General features: G+C 33.6%; 3 protein-coding genes and 1 non-coding gene across 7 annotated transcripts; 2 read left to right on the top strand and 2 right to left on the bottom strand.

Annotated features, from left to right (window-relative positions):
- The first annotated feature begins 1,862 nt into the window (after positions 1 to 1,862).
- On the top strand, positions 1,863 to 12,040 carry Dat (dopamine N acetyltransferase). 3 transcript variants are annotated; one of them, XM_008193777.3, is made up of 3 exons: positions 1,863 to 1,988; positions 10,788 to 11,284; positions 11,554 to 12,040. In XM_008193777.3, exons 1-3 carry the CDS (start codon positions 1,929 to 1,931, stop codon positions 11,753 to 11,755), a joined length of 759 nt encoding a protein of 252 aa, XP_008191999.1. In that variant the 5' UTR covers positions 1,863 to 1,928; the 3' UTR covers positions 11,756 to 12,040.
- A 1,431-nt stretch (positions 12,041 to 13,471) lies between these two features.
- On the bottom strand, positions 13,472 to 14,587 carry LOC103312705 (uncharacterized). The gene is made up of 4 exons (XR_010335390.1): positions 14,573 to 14,587; positions 14,092 to 14,316; positions 13,759 to 14,036; positions 13,472 to 13,578 (listed from the first exon to the last, which is right to left on the bottom strand). It is a non-coding gene; the product is annotated as an uncharacterized LOC103312705 (transcript).
- A 254-nt stretch (positions 14,588 to 14,841) lies between these two features.
- LOC103312707 (dnaJ-like protein 60) lies at positions 14,842 to 15,877 on the top strand. Its single transcript, XM_008194082.3, has 5 exons — positions 14,842 to 15,016; positions 15,105 to 15,195; positions 15,241 to 15,425; positions 15,474 to 15,647; positions 15,695 to 15,877. Exons 1-5 carry the CDS (start codon positions 14,946 to 14,948, stop codon positions 15,858 to 15,860), a joined length of 687 nt encoding a protein of 228 aa, XP_008192304.2. The 5' UTR covers positions 14,842 to 14,945; the 3' UTR covers positions 15,861 to 15,877.
- Nab2 (Nuclear polyadenosine RNA-binding 2) lies at positions 15,862 to 18,962 on the bottom strand. Of its 2 annotated transcripts, none has more exons than XM_970537.4 (7): positions 18,798 to 18,962; positions 18,669 to 18,711; positions 18,445 to 18,609; positions 17,998 to 18,396; positions 17,436 to 17,947; positions 16,336 to 16,993; positions 15,862 to 16,284 (listed from the first exon to the last, which is right to left on the bottom strand). In XM_970537.4, the coding sequence occupies exons 1-7, from the start codon at positions 18,834 to 18,836 to the stop codon at positions 16,094 to 16,096; spliced, it is 2,007 nt and encodes a 668-aa protein (XP_975630.1). In that variant the 5' UTR covers positions 18,837 to 18,962; the 3' UTR covers positions 15,862 to 16,093. The 2 variants fall into 2 exon arrangements, with proteins under 2 accessions (XP_975630.1, XP_008192303.1); XM_008194081.3 differs by having other exon boundaries at positions 17,418 to 17,947.
- Between the last annotated feature and the right edge of the window lie 972 nt (positions 18,963 to 19,934).

The following is a 19,934-nucleotide window of genomic DNA, read 5'->3' on the forward strand; positions in this document are numbered from 1 at the left end:
TCCTACTATGTACCTATTTTTGATTTATGTTTTAATTACTTGTTGTAATTGTTATAACTTACAACAGTGTTTAGTTAAAAGGAAACGAGAAATTTAATTCGTAGGTACATAAGAAAAAATAAAAAAAATAATGAACATTACTTTGAATATATAATATACATTACACAGATGTTTTAAATTACTAATGCGAACTCGTAACTATAAAATAATCTGTAAAAAAAACATTAATATGATAATATGAGTACCTTAAAAATTATTTTAGTTTTATAACAGTAACAGGATTGTATTTTAAATAATTTAAAAAACATGATTGTGTTAAATACCGTGCGGTTATTTTAGGGTATCTATAATTAGAGTAGACTTCTTTTTCTTTGTGTATGATAAATTACTGCAAACTGATGTAAAAAAGTATTCTAATTAAAAATTACCGTTCAAAATTTCTCTAATTAAAGATTCAAATGATCACATGGTATTACCCAGTAATTCTTCAAATTCAAATTTGAAAAACCAATTTCCGTCAAATGCTATAAATACTTCTAAAATATTCATATTCTCATATTCATAAAAACATGATTTATTGATTCAACTCTGTAGTACTGGCGCTTCAGTTCACAAAATTTCAAAATAAGTTTCCTCTTTACAACATTTCAGACGATAGCTACCACTCAGTAGATGTCGCCGTATTCTTAACTTAAACTTTTTAAATATTTATAATAGTGATTCTATTTCCTCTGTGATTCCAAATTCGAGGTTTAACTGTAATTGACCCAAGTAAATAAATGATAAGGTAAGTACCCAATATCTGAAAATTATGGTAAAATCACTTTAGATTAGGTAAAACAAATAAACTGATAGTGAATTTTGATGTTTTCGTACTCGTATGTAATCACAAAAATCAATTAATAACAACAATTATTACTTAAACATGTTGTTCGTTACAAAAAATTGTATCATATTTGAAACTAATATTTGTACATGAAACATTTTTTTGACAATTAACGATGTAAAACCTGCAGTCGTTGACGTCATTATGTCCCATTTAAGAAAAATACTATCGACTAAACTCTAAATAAGGTAAAAATGAATTTGTTAAGTACTATTTCAAGTATGCATTCATAATTTAAATTTCGTTTCAAACCATAAAAAAAGAAAACAATGCAGTTGCAATTTGTATTGTTGGAGAAAACTCACCAATTACATGAGAAAAATAATTATAAAAAAATAATTAAGTTAAAAAGTGTTATTATTGTCTTCCAAATTCCTCAAAGCGATTCGTTTTTGCTTTCTGCGAAAATTGATTCACTAATTAAAGTCTATTAATGTGTAGAAAATTATTGTAAATTGTTAAACCACACCAAACAGTTTTTTGCGTTTACGTAGACTTTAATTACTGTGTGAAATCTACCTGAGATGAATATAAATGTGTTGAAAACCACGTAACTTCGCAGAACAACCTCATAAGATTTTTATTGAAAATGAGCGCTACCTGGACTTAACCAACTATAATTATTTTTAATTGTTTTCTCTTAATAACTGCAACAGGTAGCCTGTTTTAGCTCAAAATAATGGTTGGGTTTTTGCAATTTCACATAAAAAAAACTAGTTTGAAAGTAAAAAATCTGGATTTTCCTCTACTTTCTCCAACAAAATAAATAGCAAATAAAGTTCCTCCACGTGTCTCGCGGGTTTTGCTCCCGCCTCCACCCGAAAAATTGATCGTATCCCGTAAAATCCTGTTTAATAATTTATAAACAATTAGGGGTATCGAGTATGCGCAACAGTAATGTGGATAAATAGGGGTTCACCATATAAACGGACCGTAAAGGGAAGAGAGACAGTAACCAAGTGTTCATAGCTTCCTCAGTCGAATTATATATCTCCGGGGAAAACAAAGCTCCGGAGCCCGGACTGTTCAAGTGGTGCTCCGGATGTTCGAATCCCAGAGTGAAAAATCGAAGCACTTGACGAAAATACTGAACGGCCTCCAGGTTTGAAATAAACCAAATTTCGCCTCAAGTGTTATGAATTTATATTTAGCAAAGTACTTGAGCTGTAGGAAAACAACAACAAAAATGAATTTAATAGGCACGTCCCTTTATATAACAGGATGCTGCACAATGGGATCATTTTAAATTCGTATTGTAACCCCATATGTCGTAAATAAACAAATACAGTTCAAATTGTTGCTTCTGTCGGTGATAACACGACACAGTGCTTGAGTGATAAGATAAATACTTTAAAACATTTTCGTCTTTCTGTCATTTCGTGCATTCATTTCAACAAATTGTGACGGTTTTGCAACAAATATGGTAAGAATTGCTGTATTTTTACTACACCAAATTATCGTAATGCCAGATAAGCCCGCGACAATTACAGTCGGAAGCAAACGACAATTTTGATAAATTATTAACTATCAGCGCTGAACGTGCACATTTTTTAAAATTTAAATTCCAATCGTAATAGAACTTATTTCTGGACTCGCGCGTTATATTCCGGTCTAAGCAAAGACTCTCAAGGTGTCACCTTTTGTATGATAATCGCTCAGCTCGTTATAAATTTAAATCGTAAGTAATGAAGGTTTCAATCAATAAGTGTGATATCGAAGCAACTGATAGGTTTCCGGTGTTGGCCTCGATCTTGGTTTAGAATAATACGTAATCTAATCTCTAACCTCGCGAAAGTTTTTTCAAAAATTCGCAGCCAAAACGAAATCAATTTAGCTCGGTTTGCGAGAGGGATTTGGGTGGAATTTAAAATTTAATTTTGTCTCGAAGCCGACGTTCAATAAACAGGAAATTTTTGTAAGAAAATGAGCGCTCCAACTTAGATATGAATGTTGAATAAGGGATTTCAGGGGATCAACAAGTTGCTTTAGGATTTTTTGGTGATAAAAGTGTTACATAAGTCGGCCAAATCTTCACAAATAATTAGGTTACTCGTTAATTTACGAGGGGCGGAGATTGTTAATTTTTGCGCCTTGTTGTGACCCAAACGCGGTCATAAATTATAATATTCATCCAATTTAGCCATCTGCTGTACTGGATGTAATAAAATACGTGTACGCTAGGTCATGAGAGCATACAATTTAGCAAGATCCCGGATGGCATTCCAAATACCGCGTAGTATCCTGTGGGAAACGCTGCTGGCATTCTCTATTTCAATAGTTCGATTCCAATCTCCGCAACAAAGTGACATAATTCCCTTTCTAGTCTTTTGCATAGAAAATTATAACATGCGCAAGTTTTAAATAACAAATTACATCAAAGTGATTGTTGTTTTTACGAATAAACGAGACATGTTAGTCGCTTTATCTCTGAAATCTCGCAGCTATAACTTATTGGTTTTAAGAACAAAGTGGCAAAATATTGTCACTGCGGGTGCAATTACACACCTTTAGTTTTAATGTCCGTTTTGTGTTTCATGAGAATGAGCAGTGTGATACGCATTTCAATGCTGGATAGGGTCAGAACACTCGCGTTTCACTCAACGCATTTAAATAGAGCAGGGCCGCATTCATAGAAATATTACAGACTGTGAAACCATATGTGCTTTTCCCTGGATTAAATTACTGATCGTTGAGGGATCGTCAGTGTCACTGCCATGACGTGTCAAGTACATTTCAACACTTAGATTTCTGCAGTTCTCTCACGTCAATCAGAAAGTCAAGCTAACTCCATGCACTTTGAATTTTTAGTCAAATGGTTCGATAAGTGGGTATTAGGAATAAAACAGTTCTACCAGTTTTTATAAAATCTAAACCCAATTATTTTTGAAATAAATCTCACGAACAACAAAATTATACAGGTCCTATTTCCCGTCTTCCTAAATAACACCTGGTCTCGGAAAAAATAAAATCGCATACTTTTTTACTTAAAACTTTATTTTTACTCCATGTCCATCATTTCCAATATTTAGGCTATTAAACAAATAATGATAAGTGATTTATAAAAATCCAGCAATTTTTTACTTAGCAAATCTTAGTTTTACATAAAACTTATTACTAGAGTTCGGTCCTAGTATTTTGCAAATCCGTTGTTTAATAACAGCAGCGTACATTTTTTGTCGATATAGACAAATTAAGCTTTTCTGTTGAAAATAAACCAATTTTTTTCATGCTTATTTGTTGATTTGGTGTTTCTTGTACTATTTTTATGCTAATTTAGATAATTTTACAAGTTTTTATAATACTAAGAGGTATTTACAAAAAAAATCGTCATTTTGAAGCGTCGTGGCGAAAAATTTGACGAATGAAATTTAGCCAAGTTCGGAAAATCTTAGTAATGAGCTCGGAATCTAACTTTAATAATTTTATTTAAAAAAATCAGTGGTTTGAAAGCAATATTATTGAATTAGAAGTCAATTTTAAAGTATTATCTTTCACCAAAAAAATGCCGCAGTAAGGTGCCATTAAAAAAAAGTTTTAATAACTAACTCTAAACTAGTAAATAGAACTTCGAAAAAGTGTATTCTTGATTTTTTTTAAGTAGTTGATGTTCTATAGTTATTTGTTTTCATGGAGTTTTTTTGAAAAAAAAATGAGCATATTGTTTGGCATATTTTCAGTTTTCGAGCGTTTCTTAGGCATATTTTGTTTAAATTTTAAGCTTATCTTTGCGCTTATTTGGGTCATTTTTGTGCTAAGAAGTCCAAACTTTATTTATTTCCGTTCAAATTATTTAATAGGTATTTTAAGTAATATTTTTTAGTACTATCAATTAATGATCAGGAAAGAGTGTTTCAGTTAGTAGCACATTTTTTACGTATACTTTCTTAATTTAAAAAAATCATAATTTTGCCTTATTTCTTCTTTTTTATTTTTTATAGTAATAATCAATGTCATATTTTACCGTATCTTTTTACTCCTAAACTGTTTTTCTATTATAAAAACAAATTTTTATTAAGAGGGACATTAAGAGACATCTACAAAACCTTTTTTTCAATTTAGATTTTTTTCTAGAATAACTTGCGACAATTTGTCAAACCTCACGTTGTAGAGAAGTTGTGCCAGTGATAAATTTTATAATACAAGAAAGTATCCAAATTCTTTTGCTAATTCAGTCATCCTTTATCACCCACATTAGTTTTATCTCTGGTTTCACATTCAATCTGACATTTTTATTAAAATAATAAATGCAAATTTGTGGTTTTTGATATCAGTTACACTTTTAAAGAGAAGAATGCATATTGAAATCATTGCCTGAAATAAACTTTTCCATGGACAAATTAATTTTTTTTATAGTTTTTTTTCGTTGATTTAAATAGTTGTGTCACACTACTATTTACACTACAACTGAATTTTTGTGATCTATTTCAGGTCAAAAAACGCAACATAGCTTAGGAAGCATATATTTCTGGAGTTTATTCAAACAATCTTAATAATAAAATTAAAGAATCAAAGGTCAAAGACCATCAAAATAATCAAATTATTAATAATTGTGGTTTTACAACTGCGAGATTAGAGGAAAGTTAATTAGAAATAAAGCTGAGGCACTAAATTATTGTCTTGATCGCTTAATTACATAAGACTTTTTTAATTATTTGACGTAAATCTCATGTTTCTTGGAACTGCAATAACAGCGGTCAGAGCTCATCAAATTTGGGGTCCGGCTCTGTCCCGAAACATATTTATGCAAAATAAGTTGTTTATTTGGCGTTTATTAGAATCCAAGTATGTTTACAATGAAATTTTCTAATTAGTTTTAGAAATGATGCATAAATGACTCCAATTCCTGCAACATATTATTCCTTTTAATTGAAAATTTTTGCACAACGCATCAGACACATGAAGTCGGGATGTCTTCAGACGTTTTCATTTGGTTCCGACATCCTGAAACTTAATATCGTACTGTGTGAGCTTTACTTGTCGGTTCCGCTCGTCAAATGTTAATTAATCCGGAGCTTTAGGACGAAATGTGCTTTATTACAGCCTGACGAATGAGTGCATGGATAACGTTAATTACGATTTAATAGATCAATGCTAAGTGCGATTTATTATTATTGGTAACGGAAGTTGGGATAAGCGCCTTTAACCTTATCACAAAATAATTTCCATCGATTGTGCAACTTGAAGTGAGCTTGCAATTTTCTAGTGCTAGGGGTGGTATCGACAAAGCTTTGCAATTATCCAGAACGTGCGGAAAGAGCGCTGAATTGCTTTAGAAGTGTCATAGGACGGGTCATAAATTTGAACAAACAATTTTAATAAGCTAAGTGGAACAAGGTAATCAATAAAGTACAAAGCATTCCTTTCACTCCTTTTGTTAGAAGAAGATAAATGCTTATGCCTACTCATTATTTTTCTCGTCTCTTTGCCATTTCTGTGGACTGCAATCAAGGTTTTTCTTGTAAAGAGATAAATCGCACTGAGGATGAAACAGCCTCCACAAAATCACTCAAAGAAACAATTTGAGCCTGTGTGAGTCATTAAATATGGTCATTTCATTACCTATTGTTTCTGTAAAACTCGGTAATAAAAAATAAAAGTGCAAAGTTAACGTTTTACAATCTGGACAAGAAAATTACAAGTAAATTATTTGTACAGGTGTTACGTTTCAATCGCACTCAAGGAAATGGAAGTCAGGTCAAGTGAAATATATTAAGAAAATCCCACCGTGTTTACGCTAATACGCGTAGTTAGGTCTTCGGACAATGACCACAAGTCTCAATGTTTCTAAGTAAAATCGTGTAGGAAATACGCAAATCGCTGTGTTGGCAAACTGCCGGTGTGCAAACTTTCCTGTCAAAAGCACTGGCAACGGAAAAATCGTTTTGTTGGACTAACTAAAGGCTCGGAAAGTAACTTTCCGTTACATTGAAAAAGTCCACATGCCACTCTAACGACTTGCCCGTAATTCCGCCACTAATGAGCACCAAGAAACGGGTGGTTTTCACATTTATCACCCAGTTCTTGGATATCATTAAATTTCGAAGGTCCGAAGACCAGAAAATTTACGTTACGCAAACGCTGACTGGCTGTTTCCACAAGTTCATGAAACACTTGAGTGGTTTTCAGCAAAACAATTTTTTCGCCCGAGATGTTAATTAGTAATCGCAAGGCGCAAGAATTTCCAACAATTAGATTAAAAAGATAAAGTTCGCATTGGTGACGTTGCTCGCACGCCTCTCTCCAACACACCTTTTTCGAACTGAAAAATGTCTAAGACATGATTTATTTTCTACATTTCAAGACCACCAACATTCAAGAAAAGCGCTTTTGTTTACCAGAAAATGAGAAGATAACTCAAACCGCAATTATTACCTTCACCTTTGAAAAAAGTCTGTGATTGTCATGGCGAGCCAAGAGATCAAGGATAAATTGTCACTAAAACTCGTAATAAATATCTCTTCCGGCAAAATCACGTTTTGAGAGCAATTTGAATTTTTGGACAATTTATTAATATAGCCAGCACGTGCTGTATTATCAAGGCTGAAATTTGTAGACCAGAGACGAGACTTATTAAAAATGGGAATAAAATTTGCATCGAATGTGCATTTCAGGTGTGATGGCCAAATTAATGCCATTAATTTGAATAACAAAAAATTACTTCCCGTATTTAAGCAATTTGATGTAATTACTCCGTGACAGAACCTGACATAACTTGCGACTTTATGTAATAATAATTTAAAATATTATAATAATTGCTTCGTCCTTCCTTACTCTCATTAAGTCTTCAAGTTCACTGTCAGGTACTCGCATTTCAATTTCTGCAGAACTAACTGTTGAGCGAGGTAATGGCCGTGTTATCTTATTTTCAGAAAATTACAACTGGGATTTACAAACTGGCCGTTTTATTGTCTTGATGACGCAAATTGATTTTTGTAACGGTCATCAACTGATCCACTTTAGAAATAATTGTTTTTGGCGCAAATAATTTATGGACCCGGTCCAAAGAAAAAACTTGAATCATTTAAAATGGACCGAAGTGAAAGGTTTTTCTAGATTTCTTCTAAAAAAATCCAGAATTTAGTTTACATTTTGTAAATTCATGTCCTTGCACTTAGAGGACTCGCAAAAAGTCGAATTCACGCTTTGAGGACTATTTACATAACAACTTTTTTGTTTTTTTTTCAAAATTTTGTTTTTGGGCGCAACTTGTGAACCGTAAGAGACAGGTTAAGTTGAACGCTCGTTACTCATTACATTACAACCTTGCTTACAGCTGTGGTGATCTGAACCAAGGCCAGAATGCAGACAGAATGATTGTGGATAATTTGGAATAGTGTGCGATTATTGTTATGCTAATTGATCAATAATTAGATTAACAGACCGAAAGTACGAAAAAGTTGGGAGCGTTTCGCTAAAAAGTTTGTTACGATTGACGAATTGAATTAATGTAATGTTTAAAATTTGGCTGGAACTTCACACATGCAAGACATTAGCCAAGAATCTGCATAAAAATCGCTGCCAAAACCTGTTAATAACTCAATCAAACACATGTCGTCAGGCCGGCGAGCAAATAATTGCATTTGTCTGTTTTCCTTCAATCGGTCTTAATCGCCTCGCATCTCATTATAATAAATGAGAAAATCTCCACGTGAAAATACAAAAAATACCGAGCGTCTCGAGCGTGCGTACTCGCAGCTGATTTTCAACTTGTAGGGTTCGGGGATATAATATAAAAGTGCTTGCGATGTAAAAGCAGAAGTCGCTGAAACTTTGCCAGTTTCAATCCGAGTATTTTCGTGCGGTTGTAAGGATTCAGTGCTTGTGTGTTTGCAACAATTAATCGAAATGGCGGTTCAAATGCAGCCTAGTTTCATCCTCACCGAGAAGTTCGAAAAGCTCAAATTCACCGATTTTGTGGTAAATATAAATTTTGTTAAGTTTGCCTAAACTTGATTTTACGACCTACAACACTTGTGTGAAGGACGAACAAACATTAAACTCGTCCTATATTTGTTTTCCTCGCGATTTTTTTAAATTGGTGACAACGCGGAATGATTCATTTTTCATTCATGAAATCAAGACTGGAGTAATAGTGGTTTAATTAATTTGTTGATATTGGCAGCTTTCGGCGAAAACTTCCAATGTGTTCAAAAAATACGGTGACGAGCTCGAATTGATCATTTTGTTTTTATACTAATGCGTCAGATGAATAATTTAAAACGTGCAAACATCAATGTCATTAAACCGTAAACAACATTAGATGAGCTTGAGAGTCTGCATTCGTTCCAGAGGTGCTGTTCAGCGATCGGAATTTTTCCCCCATTAATCGGAGAATTTATTACATAATCGTAAATTGGATTGTTTTTTAGATAACAGCATTCAATACAATGAAATAAATGAGTTTGGGGAATTATAGAAGTGTTTTGCCAATAGATACATTAAATTAACACGACGGTGCTAATGAATATGCATAACGTAAAAGATTCAGTTTTGTATTTCAAATATTTACTTTCAACAAGTTCTTGATATTGTTTCGTTGTCAGAATATTTTTCTCTCTTATTTAAATAAAAAAAACACCCACATAACCACTCCACACACATACCTACATAAAATTGCTTTTGTAATAATTTACTACACAGGTAAGTGTTACTCGTAAATATTTTCGACGAGAGATTATTGTTTGTACAAAATATACCGGGAGTATCAGAAATGCGTGTGTTATTTTTACCACGTAAGAAAACTCATCTTGTACAACAACCTTTCTATATAACATTTTGCAAAATTCTTATTTATTATTTCCATTATTTTGCTCCTTTCTTTTGCTCAAACGAACTGGTCAGTGTTTAATAATGAGATTGTATTCATAGCAACAATTTTCATTGTTGTTTTAAATTGTTTAATTTGTCCGTTTTCGTCAACGTTTCAGTATGTTATCTTTTCGAAATTTTTATTATTATTATTATTATTATTATTATTATTATTATTATTATTATTATTATTATTTATAATACTCCCTGTATAAAAGATTACGTTATTTCACTGTTACTGTAAGGACACTTATTTGATAAAATTTTTGGGTTGATATTGTTTTCAAAATTTTCGGCTAATTTAATTTTGCGTTGAGTGCACTCACGAGTCAACAATGTGTAAACAATAAACATTTCAATTTCCGAGATGCGAGGAAAACTGAAACGAGCTGCGCGGCAAAATATTTACAAATCAGAAGTTACAATGTATTTACATAAATTGTTGCAAAGCTATTGATTTATGAAGCATTAAAATCAGAGCAGCTACTCTGCGTGAATTGTAAATTGCAGCGTTTTATTTTTTCACTGACTTAAGAATACTGGGCAATTATTTATTTAATCTGAAAATCAATGCTTTTGCAGATAATTGATTGATACGTTTATAATTACACTTTTTGTGTTGTTTATTGCAATAAAGCTCCAATTACCCCACTAATTAAAATGTGCGGTCATGTCCACTCTTGTCAGAAACCGCCAAGGTTGTGAATCAATGCAACAAGTAAAGTTTTAGTGATGATTTGTCGACCTTGCTCAACTTTTAAAAACAAAACTTTATCTCTTGTGGTTGTGTTTCCACTAATTGAATTTATTATCCCCGAGAGCGAGTAATTTAAATCCCTGACAAAGGTGTCTCTGTGTACATTTCCTCGAATTTTAATTAAAGCGAACAATACCTGTTTGTGGCAGCGTTACTTGAAAATTACTTGCAAGCACTCTAAAATCGAGCTTGCATTTTAATTAAAGAGCAAAAAGATTCGGTATTGATTTTATGTTTCCACAATGTTAAAACATATTCCTGAAAGCTTCTTGGGAGCTTCTGTTTCCATGGAGAGCTTTCAAGGCTCCGGTGCAATAATTCATATTTTTCTTCTAGTCCGTCGATTCAGTCTCCACCCCCTCGACACCTTCCACCCCCTGCAGCCCCCCAGCCGAGCCCTTCAGCATCGAAGTGATCACAGCGGGGGACGCGGACGAAGTCTTGCGGTTCTTGCGGTGTTTTTTCATCCGAGATGAGCCCCTGAACCACAGTATTGGGCTTCTGGACGGGAAGGAAACCTGTCCGGAGCTGGAGTCGTATTCCATCAAGGATTTAGACAGTGGACTTAATCTCAAGGCGGTTTCCAACGGGAAGATAATCGGGGTTTGCCTCAACGGCATCCTGACTCGGGGCTATCTGGAGGAGATCGAAGAAGCGAACTGTGAGGACAAAAAGTTCGAGTCGATTTTGAGGCTCCTCGACCATGTCGCAGTCCAGTCGGACATTTTCTCGCATTTCCCGGACGTGGATAAAGCCATGGTTGTGAAAATCCTCTCTGTGGATAGCTCTCTACGAGGACGAGGGATCGCAAAGGATCTGATGAATAGGACGAGGTGAGAAAAGGGTCAAGGTCCGCATTAATCGAAGGTTAAGGTCGCGCTTTCTTGAAAATGAATTTTCCGCACGCGAATTCGCCTCTACACAATTTTCCGGTCTTGTTAGAGTCGCTTTGTTAGCCTCGATTTCATTTCTGTTTGTGACTGGGGATGATTGCTGGGGGGGTTCTCACCATGACCTGACCTTAAACTGGAATTCGGGAGCTTTGTTTCGAAACCGCAAATTAAATTTTCCGCGAAACATTACATTTTGTTGGTTTTTGCAGAGACCTTGCCCGAGAACTGGGCTGCGGTATAATGACCGCCGATTGCACGAGTCACTTCACAGCAAGGGCTCTGAAGAAGCTGGGATTTGAATGCATTTACTCTCTCAATTACGAAGACTACAAAGTTAATGGAGAAGTCGTGTTTACGCCGGAGACACCCCATGCCGCCGTCACTGTTTACACGCAAAGAATTGTGAAATAATCGTGCCACAAGGCGGACTTGGTTTCCTGAAGGCGCACAATTTGCTTGGTGTTTGTGCTTGTGGAACAACTTTTAGACACATTCCCTCTACTTGGAAATTTCAAAAATAGATTTTAAGACAATTAATTATCTAACTAGTGTGGATAATTGTTCCTCTTGATGTATTCGTTTTGGAATACGTGGTTTAGGTTTTATTCATTTGGAAAAGTGCAATGTCTGTTTAAATTTTTATGTTTACATGGAGTTGCTCATTGATGTATTATAAAAGTTTTTAAACAAATACAACGTCTTTTATTCTCCTCAGATCCTCTCTTGTAATACAGATCAAGGAGTTTTTTGTGGGTGAAGTCAATAAACGCCCAGGTATCTCTTTATTAATTTAATACTCATGGGGTCAATAACACCTTTATTTCTTATCTATTATAAAAAAATATTGACGTTTGATGTCTCGTTTCTTATTATGCAAGAAATATCAATTCTGTCTACGTAACAGTGTGTTCAAGTTATATAAAATGTTAATAATTTGCGAGTAATCGAATGGTTATGCAAATTTAAACGAATTTAGAAATTCTAGTAAGAGTAATTATGGAGTTTTTATCAACATTTAACCTTTCTGAAGATATTTAATTTCGAAAATAACGCACTAAATATATTTTCATGGAAAATTTCAAAAGTAGCAAAGGCGGAAACACATTGTAAATACTTAAACTAAACCAGCGCACGAAAATACAAACAGATCCAGTGCTGTTTTATTTAAACTTCCTGTAAATTAATATTAATAAAAATAAACATGATACTCTAGAAATATACAGTTGTTTTTGTGCGACCTTCCCTCAAATATTTAAAAAAATTGTTCTGAGAATAATAATTGGATTTTCCTTATTAATAATTTCCAGCTACGTAGATATCGAATAACAAATCTTTTTTTCTCATCAGTCATCACAAATATTAACTTCAGTGTTAAAATAAGGTATTATGTTTCATCAGAAAACAGATTTTTTGAATAAATTTGGATATTGATATCATTGATAATGAAAGTGGGTGTTATGCAACCAACATTACACACTATTTCGTTCTATTTACCGCAGTTAAGTCAGGTCAGGTCAGGTCAGGTCAGGTCAGGTCAAGTCATTATAGGCTAATTTTACTAACATTGAGCCTGCAAAACTACACTGTAAATAACTTTAAAAAAGTTTTTTTTATTCTTAAAAGTTTGAATCGGTATGTTAAAGAGCCATTTAAAAAAACAGCAAAAATATTAACAAAAAATGTAACCATGTCTTTTAAGTAAATTAATAATTATTATTGGATAGTAGTATAAAAGCCCCTTCAGCACACAGTACTTTTAAGGTAAAACACTCCGATTTTCAAAAGTTAACAGAAAAGCAAAAAAAATCGTGAAAACCACCAGATTTTCGAGGGTAAACTGAAAAGTATTTTTTAATAAAACTATTTAAAGGCCCCTTCAGAACACTTTGTTTTTTAAGCATTTTAACTTTGTTTTCGAAGGTATGTTTAAAAAAGCAAAACTATATGGGCTTGTTCAACACATATTAAATCTAGCCCGTTTTTCAAAGTACCTTTGTTAAAAATTGAAATTCGCCTTTTTGCTCAATTTTTCTATTAGGTCATTTCAGCGAAACGTTTGTTATTGTGATTCTTCTATAATAATAAAATTCCAACAAACTTTTTTAAAATATTTATTTTGCCGCCACAATCTATTATTTGCTCATGATGAGCTTGATGGTGGAGATAGAGAGGGCGTGCTTTTTGGTGAAGATGGTGAGGGTGACGACACTGGAGAAGGACACGGGGCCATATAGCTGCAAAAAAAAACAGTTTGTATTGTATTGTGTGGGTTATAACAAACGCAAGATGTAATTTTTAATACTATAATGCTACTTTAAATTTACACCTATTTTATTTAATAAATAATTTTTTCTTGTGGTTTGTTAGACACCTTATAACTGTTATAAATTAAATAGTGGAGAAATTTTTCTTACTTAATATTTTTGCAAAATTCCTCCATTGTTCCTGGAGAACCGAATTTTAACAATACATTTCTGCCTCTGCTTAGTTGAAGGCTTAACTGGTTTCTATGGATGTCCTTGATCGCAATTTCGTCCTTGTAATATAATCCGTCGTGAAACGGATTTAAAGAATTAAATGCAACGGCCGTCTTCATTAGTGCGACCCACACTTCTGTCTCTGGCAAGCCTTCGACACTGATAGTGATATTTTTCAACACACTCATCTCAGAGCACCGTTTTAATCTGACCATCTATTGGAAAGACAAAACACATTTACCTAAAAACATTAACAAAAAAGGAACATACCTTGCTTTTTTGTCTTATTCGAAAAACTTGTGATAAAATTCTGTTGTTCACTGCACACGTGAACAGCCTCTGACAACGTTGGTATTCAAGTTGACAAACAGCGACTTTATCAAGGGTTGCCAGATGGTTACGGCAACTTTTCCCCCAAATTCCCCCAATTCGAAGAATTCCCGAAAATGCGGGTTTTTAAAAAAAAATCCTCATTAGTTTTGATTTTTTATTAACCTTGCAATATAAAATTAAAATTGCAAACACAAAAATACTTAACCACATTCAGTGACATGAAAATATATGTTATCAAAAACAAAATTTAACTTTCAAAATTGTATTTATAACATAAAAGATCTAAAAAAGACATAAAAATTGAAAATTCTAAACAAAAAAAAAAAACAAAACTCTAAAACTATTCTGAAAATGCTTCCAAAATTTTATTGTCTTCTGAATCTTCAGTAACGTATATTTCTGAATCGGGGTGTTTTACCTTAAAAAGTGATGTGTGCTGAAGGGGCCTTTATACTACTTTGGATTACTCTCGGGAAAGAAGCGGTTTGATGAAAAATAAGACAAACTAAGGCAGGAGAAAGTCATAATTAGTCACACTTTTTTCAAAACGTTTTTGTCTCCGTTAAGAATCGGTCAGTTAAAATTCTTGCTATGGATAAAATTCTCTTTTTAGTTAAGAAGATTCAAGATGCAATATTTTCACTAAATCCAAATTTCTCATTATCCTGCGCCAATGATTTTGTCAATGATCTGTTCTCTGTGTGTGACCTTGGTTGTGATGTGATTACATCACAATCAGACGTCAAAACATTTCAATCACAACAATAATGTAAAAAATTAAATTTTCAACAATGTTGTGCAAAATTTGCAGTGATATATCAAAACTAACCCAAAAATCAATCACAATACACGGCTCTTGCAGGTGGGTCATTTCCTTATTTTCAAATAAAATACGTTTATTGATATGTGAGGTTATGTAACACATTTATTTTGCTAATTTTTAATTGAAGATTTTATCAGACACATTACGACGTGCTAAATTTGGCCAGAAACTGCACCGATAAGGAAATCCGAAGCGCCTTTATTAAATTATCAAAAGAGGTGAGTTGGTTTTTAACGAAACTGCAAGTAATTTTTGTTTGGTAGTACCACCCTGATGTTAACAAAAGTAAACAATCCCATGCCAGATTTCAGCAAATTAATGAGGCGTATAAAGTCTTAGGTAAGCGCGAAAGTAGAAGAAATTATGATCTGGGGTTGGCAAGTCCTGAAAATCATACAAACTCTAGAGACTACTATAATGAAGCTCATTATGAACGACCTATTCGAAAGTACGCCAAGTGACACGAAATTCATAATTTTAATTTCCCCATTTACAGCCCATACAATGATCCTTTGTTTTGGGTAAACAGGAACAAATCCAAAGACAAATATTACGAAAATAGCTCATATTATGGAGTTGACGGCATTTCAAAGCTCCCTAATAGCACAATTGTGATGATTTGTATTTTTTTTTCGTTGATCGGTGTTGGCCTCCAATATTTGGCGATTACGTAATAGACAGTTTTCAATTTCTTGTAATCAAAATTATAAATTTCAGCCGCTCTGTAACTTTCAAGCGTGAAGTTTTAATTCAGAAATCGCTAGAGGCTGAAAAGGTGCATAATGAAGCCAGAACAGCCGCTCATAATAATGGCAATGAGGCCCAACTTGAAACCTTAAAAAAAAGATTGTTGGGACGAACACCGAAAGAAAGTGATAAATAAACTCGTTCAATTATTTATTCAGACAGTACATTTTTAAATATTTTATCCTCTACCTATTACAATCCTGTTACATAATCGCATGACAGAAAAAGTGTGACTTGTGTAATATTGAAACAAGTTGAGTTTATACCGTGCCCTTAATTAAATTTGTGATCAAAGTCGTCTGCGACATCAACGTGGCCAACTTAATTTTCACAAATTTACCTGAGCATGGTATAACTAACTGTAAGCTACTACTTTGATCTCCAAGTGAGACTACTCTTGTTAGGAACAAAAGTGTGAGAGAAGGTACAATCCGCTTGATTTTTGCAATATTTTCCAAATTTACAAGGTTTAGGGTGGTAGAAAGCACAATTGACGTTTGTACAGTTGGGGAAAAATTTACAAGTTTGCACAGGTCCCGCCAACTTTACAGGACTTGGGCCTAAAAAACCAAATTTATTTCCAATTTCCACCAATTTTTTTTATTTCTTACCTGTTCCTTTGGCTGCGTGACTATAAACACAGCCTCTTCTGGTACAAGAACTTCCAAATTTGCAAGTTGGATGCAAAAATAAACACTTATCACCGAACTTACAATGTGGGAATTTTTCACATGTGGTAGTAGGGTGGACAAATTCACATTTATCACCCTGTCGACAGGACGGCCAATATTTACACCTTTCTTTATTTTTGACAGCGGGCGAGGCATGAATTAGGGGTAGTTTGTCGGGAATATTTGGTTTCCCCTTGATTGTGTTCTCAACTTTGTCGAAAATAATAGGGGAGGGTGATTTCTTTTTGTCAAGTCGCGACTTGACTGAAGGTTTTGGCTCTTCGTTAGCCAAATCTTTGTATTTGGTTCTTTCAATACCATCCAAAGTGACTATGAATTGTTGCTTAACTTTACCATTTTCAACGGAACTGTCATCTGAATCGTTTGTTTTACTAGTAGGGATGTATTTAGTAGTGGATTCCTGCACTCTTTTAATCGGAGTCGGGATGTATTCTTCCGTTTCGTCCCTCTTGCTATCATCATCAGATACGGCGAGGAATTTTTTTATTTTATTTTTCTCAACTTCTGGCAATTTTTTGCCAGATGACGGCTCATCCTTACGTTTTTCTTTGTATTTTTTCGTATACAAAGCATCAGGCTGTAAAATTGCATGAATTAAATTTATTAATTTCTTGACTTCAATCATTTGCAATTTTAACGCACATTACCACACAACACATCAGTTAGTGATAAATAAAATTATTTCTTAGTTTTGGATTTATTAGTTGATGATATTATAATTTTTTGGTTAGAATTTGAGTAATTATTATTGGAATTATTTATGCAGGAAAAATGAAACTTTAAATACAGAAAAACAACATTATAGGGCTGTTAACACACCTGAATTAAAGATTTATAAATAATTATTTAGTGTTCATTTTAATTTTAATTGTATCAAAAGAAGTCGAAAGAAAATTTTTGTGTAAAATTTTGTGCTTTCTAATTTTTATTTAGAACAATTTTTCCAAACTCTTATAATCTACTGCATTTTTGAAAGCAATTTTTTCCTATAATTAATGTACCTTTAAATTATTTCCAACCTTTGGTGCCTGTGCTATGCTCTTCTGGGCTTCGGCTACAGCTTTCAAAAGCAAATTTTTATTAGCTTGAGGTGCGTCAGGCGGAATAACCCTTGGTTTAATTTTAACCACACTTGGAACTTCCCGATTTTTAAAGGGTTCTTCTGGTTCTTCCGGGGCTTTTACAGGAACCGATACTTTTGACATCACCCCAACTCGGCTCAAAACACCCTCTTTTGATTTGTCATCTCTTCTAAACCGTTTTTCTCTTCTATCACTTCTAGTTTTTGAACTATCCTCTTTGCGAAAATCCGACAAATCAATCCGGTTTCTTTTTGACGAAGCGGCTTCCTCGTTATCACCGGAACGCCTCTTCCCTAATCTATCCAGGATAGATTTTCGTCTAGTTTCATGTTCCTCATTAAATGTAATCCTAGAATGTTCAGTCCTTTTGGGTGGTTGTGGGGCGGCAGTGGTTGTTGATTCAACTTTACTCTCTCCTTTATTTTCATTTTCTGTGGGCAATAACTCGTCTAAAATCGACAAAGTTAAGTTTTAAAAAAAATAGTGAGTAGATAGCAACCTGGCTCAGGTTTAAGTTTAATACAATCTTCTTCTTCATCGCTCTCGACCAGCAGACCCAGCCTGCTCTTCACGCTTTTTATCTTGTTTTCCAAGTCTTCGAGTTCTTCTTCTGTGGACATATTGACTTCTGAAAGTAGGGGTATATCGAAGTTGTCTTGCATTACTTTCCGGCTGTTGTTAGATTTGTTTTCTTTCATTATTATGATTTTTCGTTGCTCGGAGAGTCTGTTTGCACTTATGGGTAAATCGTCAGTCAGTGATTTGAAGACAGATTCTGTTGATTGTTCTGGTTCAGTTTTCGTTTCTTTTTTCCCAGACTTCTTTTCCTTCTTCTCTTTTTTAACGTTAACGTTTGGTAATTCGTCAGACTTTCGTTTTGGCGGTTTCTTGTACACATCTGGAAGCAACACAATCAAAAATAAAACTGTTTAAGGACAATACTCACCTGGGTTTGTAACTGTTACTTCTTTCAGTTTTTTCAATACGATATGAAGCCAATCGACAAAAGTTGCAGTTTTGTTGGAAAGAAACAGTTGCAAATCGTCTTTCATCTGCGATTTTGTCCGCTTATTTGCCACCATTACCATAACATAGTCTGGAAGTTCATCATCTAAAAACAGGTGTTTGGAGTGGCACAAATCAATTATTTTTTAACCACCAATTACTCACCTACGTAACAGTTCAATTCTAAAAGTTTGGCTTTGATTGCGGACTGGAATCAAAAGAAATTGTGGTTTTTCATTACAAATTGCAAAACTTAACCTAGAAAAACCTAACAATTGGAAAGTATTCACTTACTCGCATTTTTTGGCCAACTTCCGCACCTATTGTTGCCATTTTGACAAATCACTCTTAATTGATAAAACTCATCAAATCAATTCGTAATTAATTACTTAAAACCTATTCTAATTTTTTTAGTTGCTTGACGTTACATGCCGGTAAGTTAGGCAACCTTGACTATGTTGCGAATTTGAAAAGTGGCGTCAAAAATTTTTCACTCAACCAGTTCACCAAATGATTTTGTTAAAGTGTGAATGAACTACTATTTTGTTTTAATTTTGAGCAAAATAGTCTTGATTGGGACTCTGCTCTTTAATTTTAATAACGATAAAAATAAAAACTGGTTTTGTTCGTTAAAAACTTAATTTAGCAGTGATGACTGCAATAAAAAATCCTAGAAACATTTTTTATAATTTTGTTGTTTAATGCGGGTGACTTTTCAAGATTTATAGTGTTGTAAATTTAATTTGCTATTGTATAGTTGAGTGCAATAAATTTTATATTTTAATTTTGTTTGTCTACAGTTTTGCACGTGTACTTTTGTGTCTTTAAAACTCATCAAATTTATCTAGAAACAGAATGGAATAATCATCGATCAACTTGTTTGTCCAAGATATGACGTTAAAATTTCAGAGCGATATTACCATTCTTGCAAACGAAAGCAAATAGAATATAAATAGTATAAGAAAGCTTTCAGCCTAATTTTGCTGCTAATTTTCTTTCAAGTAAAAATAGAAATACTGCATCGAAGTTTTAGGCAGAGGTCATAAATTAGATCCTCTAGAATCCTTGTTAACGTCACACAAATCAATATTTTCATTTTCCTTTGAGAAATCCGTCAATTCTAAATACGCACATAACATAAATAACGTTAATTAAAAAACAAGCAATCAATTAGGCCTTTAAGGGACGACCGGTCGTAAAGAATGCTTGGGAAATAGTGCAGTTGCATACACCTATCGTTACTAAATGATCTAGATTGTGACCGTCGACAAAAAATCGCGATCAGATTTACTAAGGTGAAAGGAAATTATTCCAGTCACAACACTATCGTCCATGCACCTTCTTCCTAGCCTTCAGCCATAAATTTTTCTCCAACACTTGCACAAAATGAAATCGGATTTTTTTTAATTATATAACACTTTTGACTGAATA

Source organism: Tribolium castaneum, chromosome 9, assembly GCF_031307605.1.
Source record: "Tribolium castaneum strain GA2 chromosome 9, icTriCast1.1, whole genome shotgun sequence".
In the NCBI taxonomy this organism is placed as follows: domain Eukaryota; kingdom Metazoa; phylum Arthropoda; class Insecta; order Coleoptera; family Tenebrionidae; genus Tribolium; species Tribolium castaneum.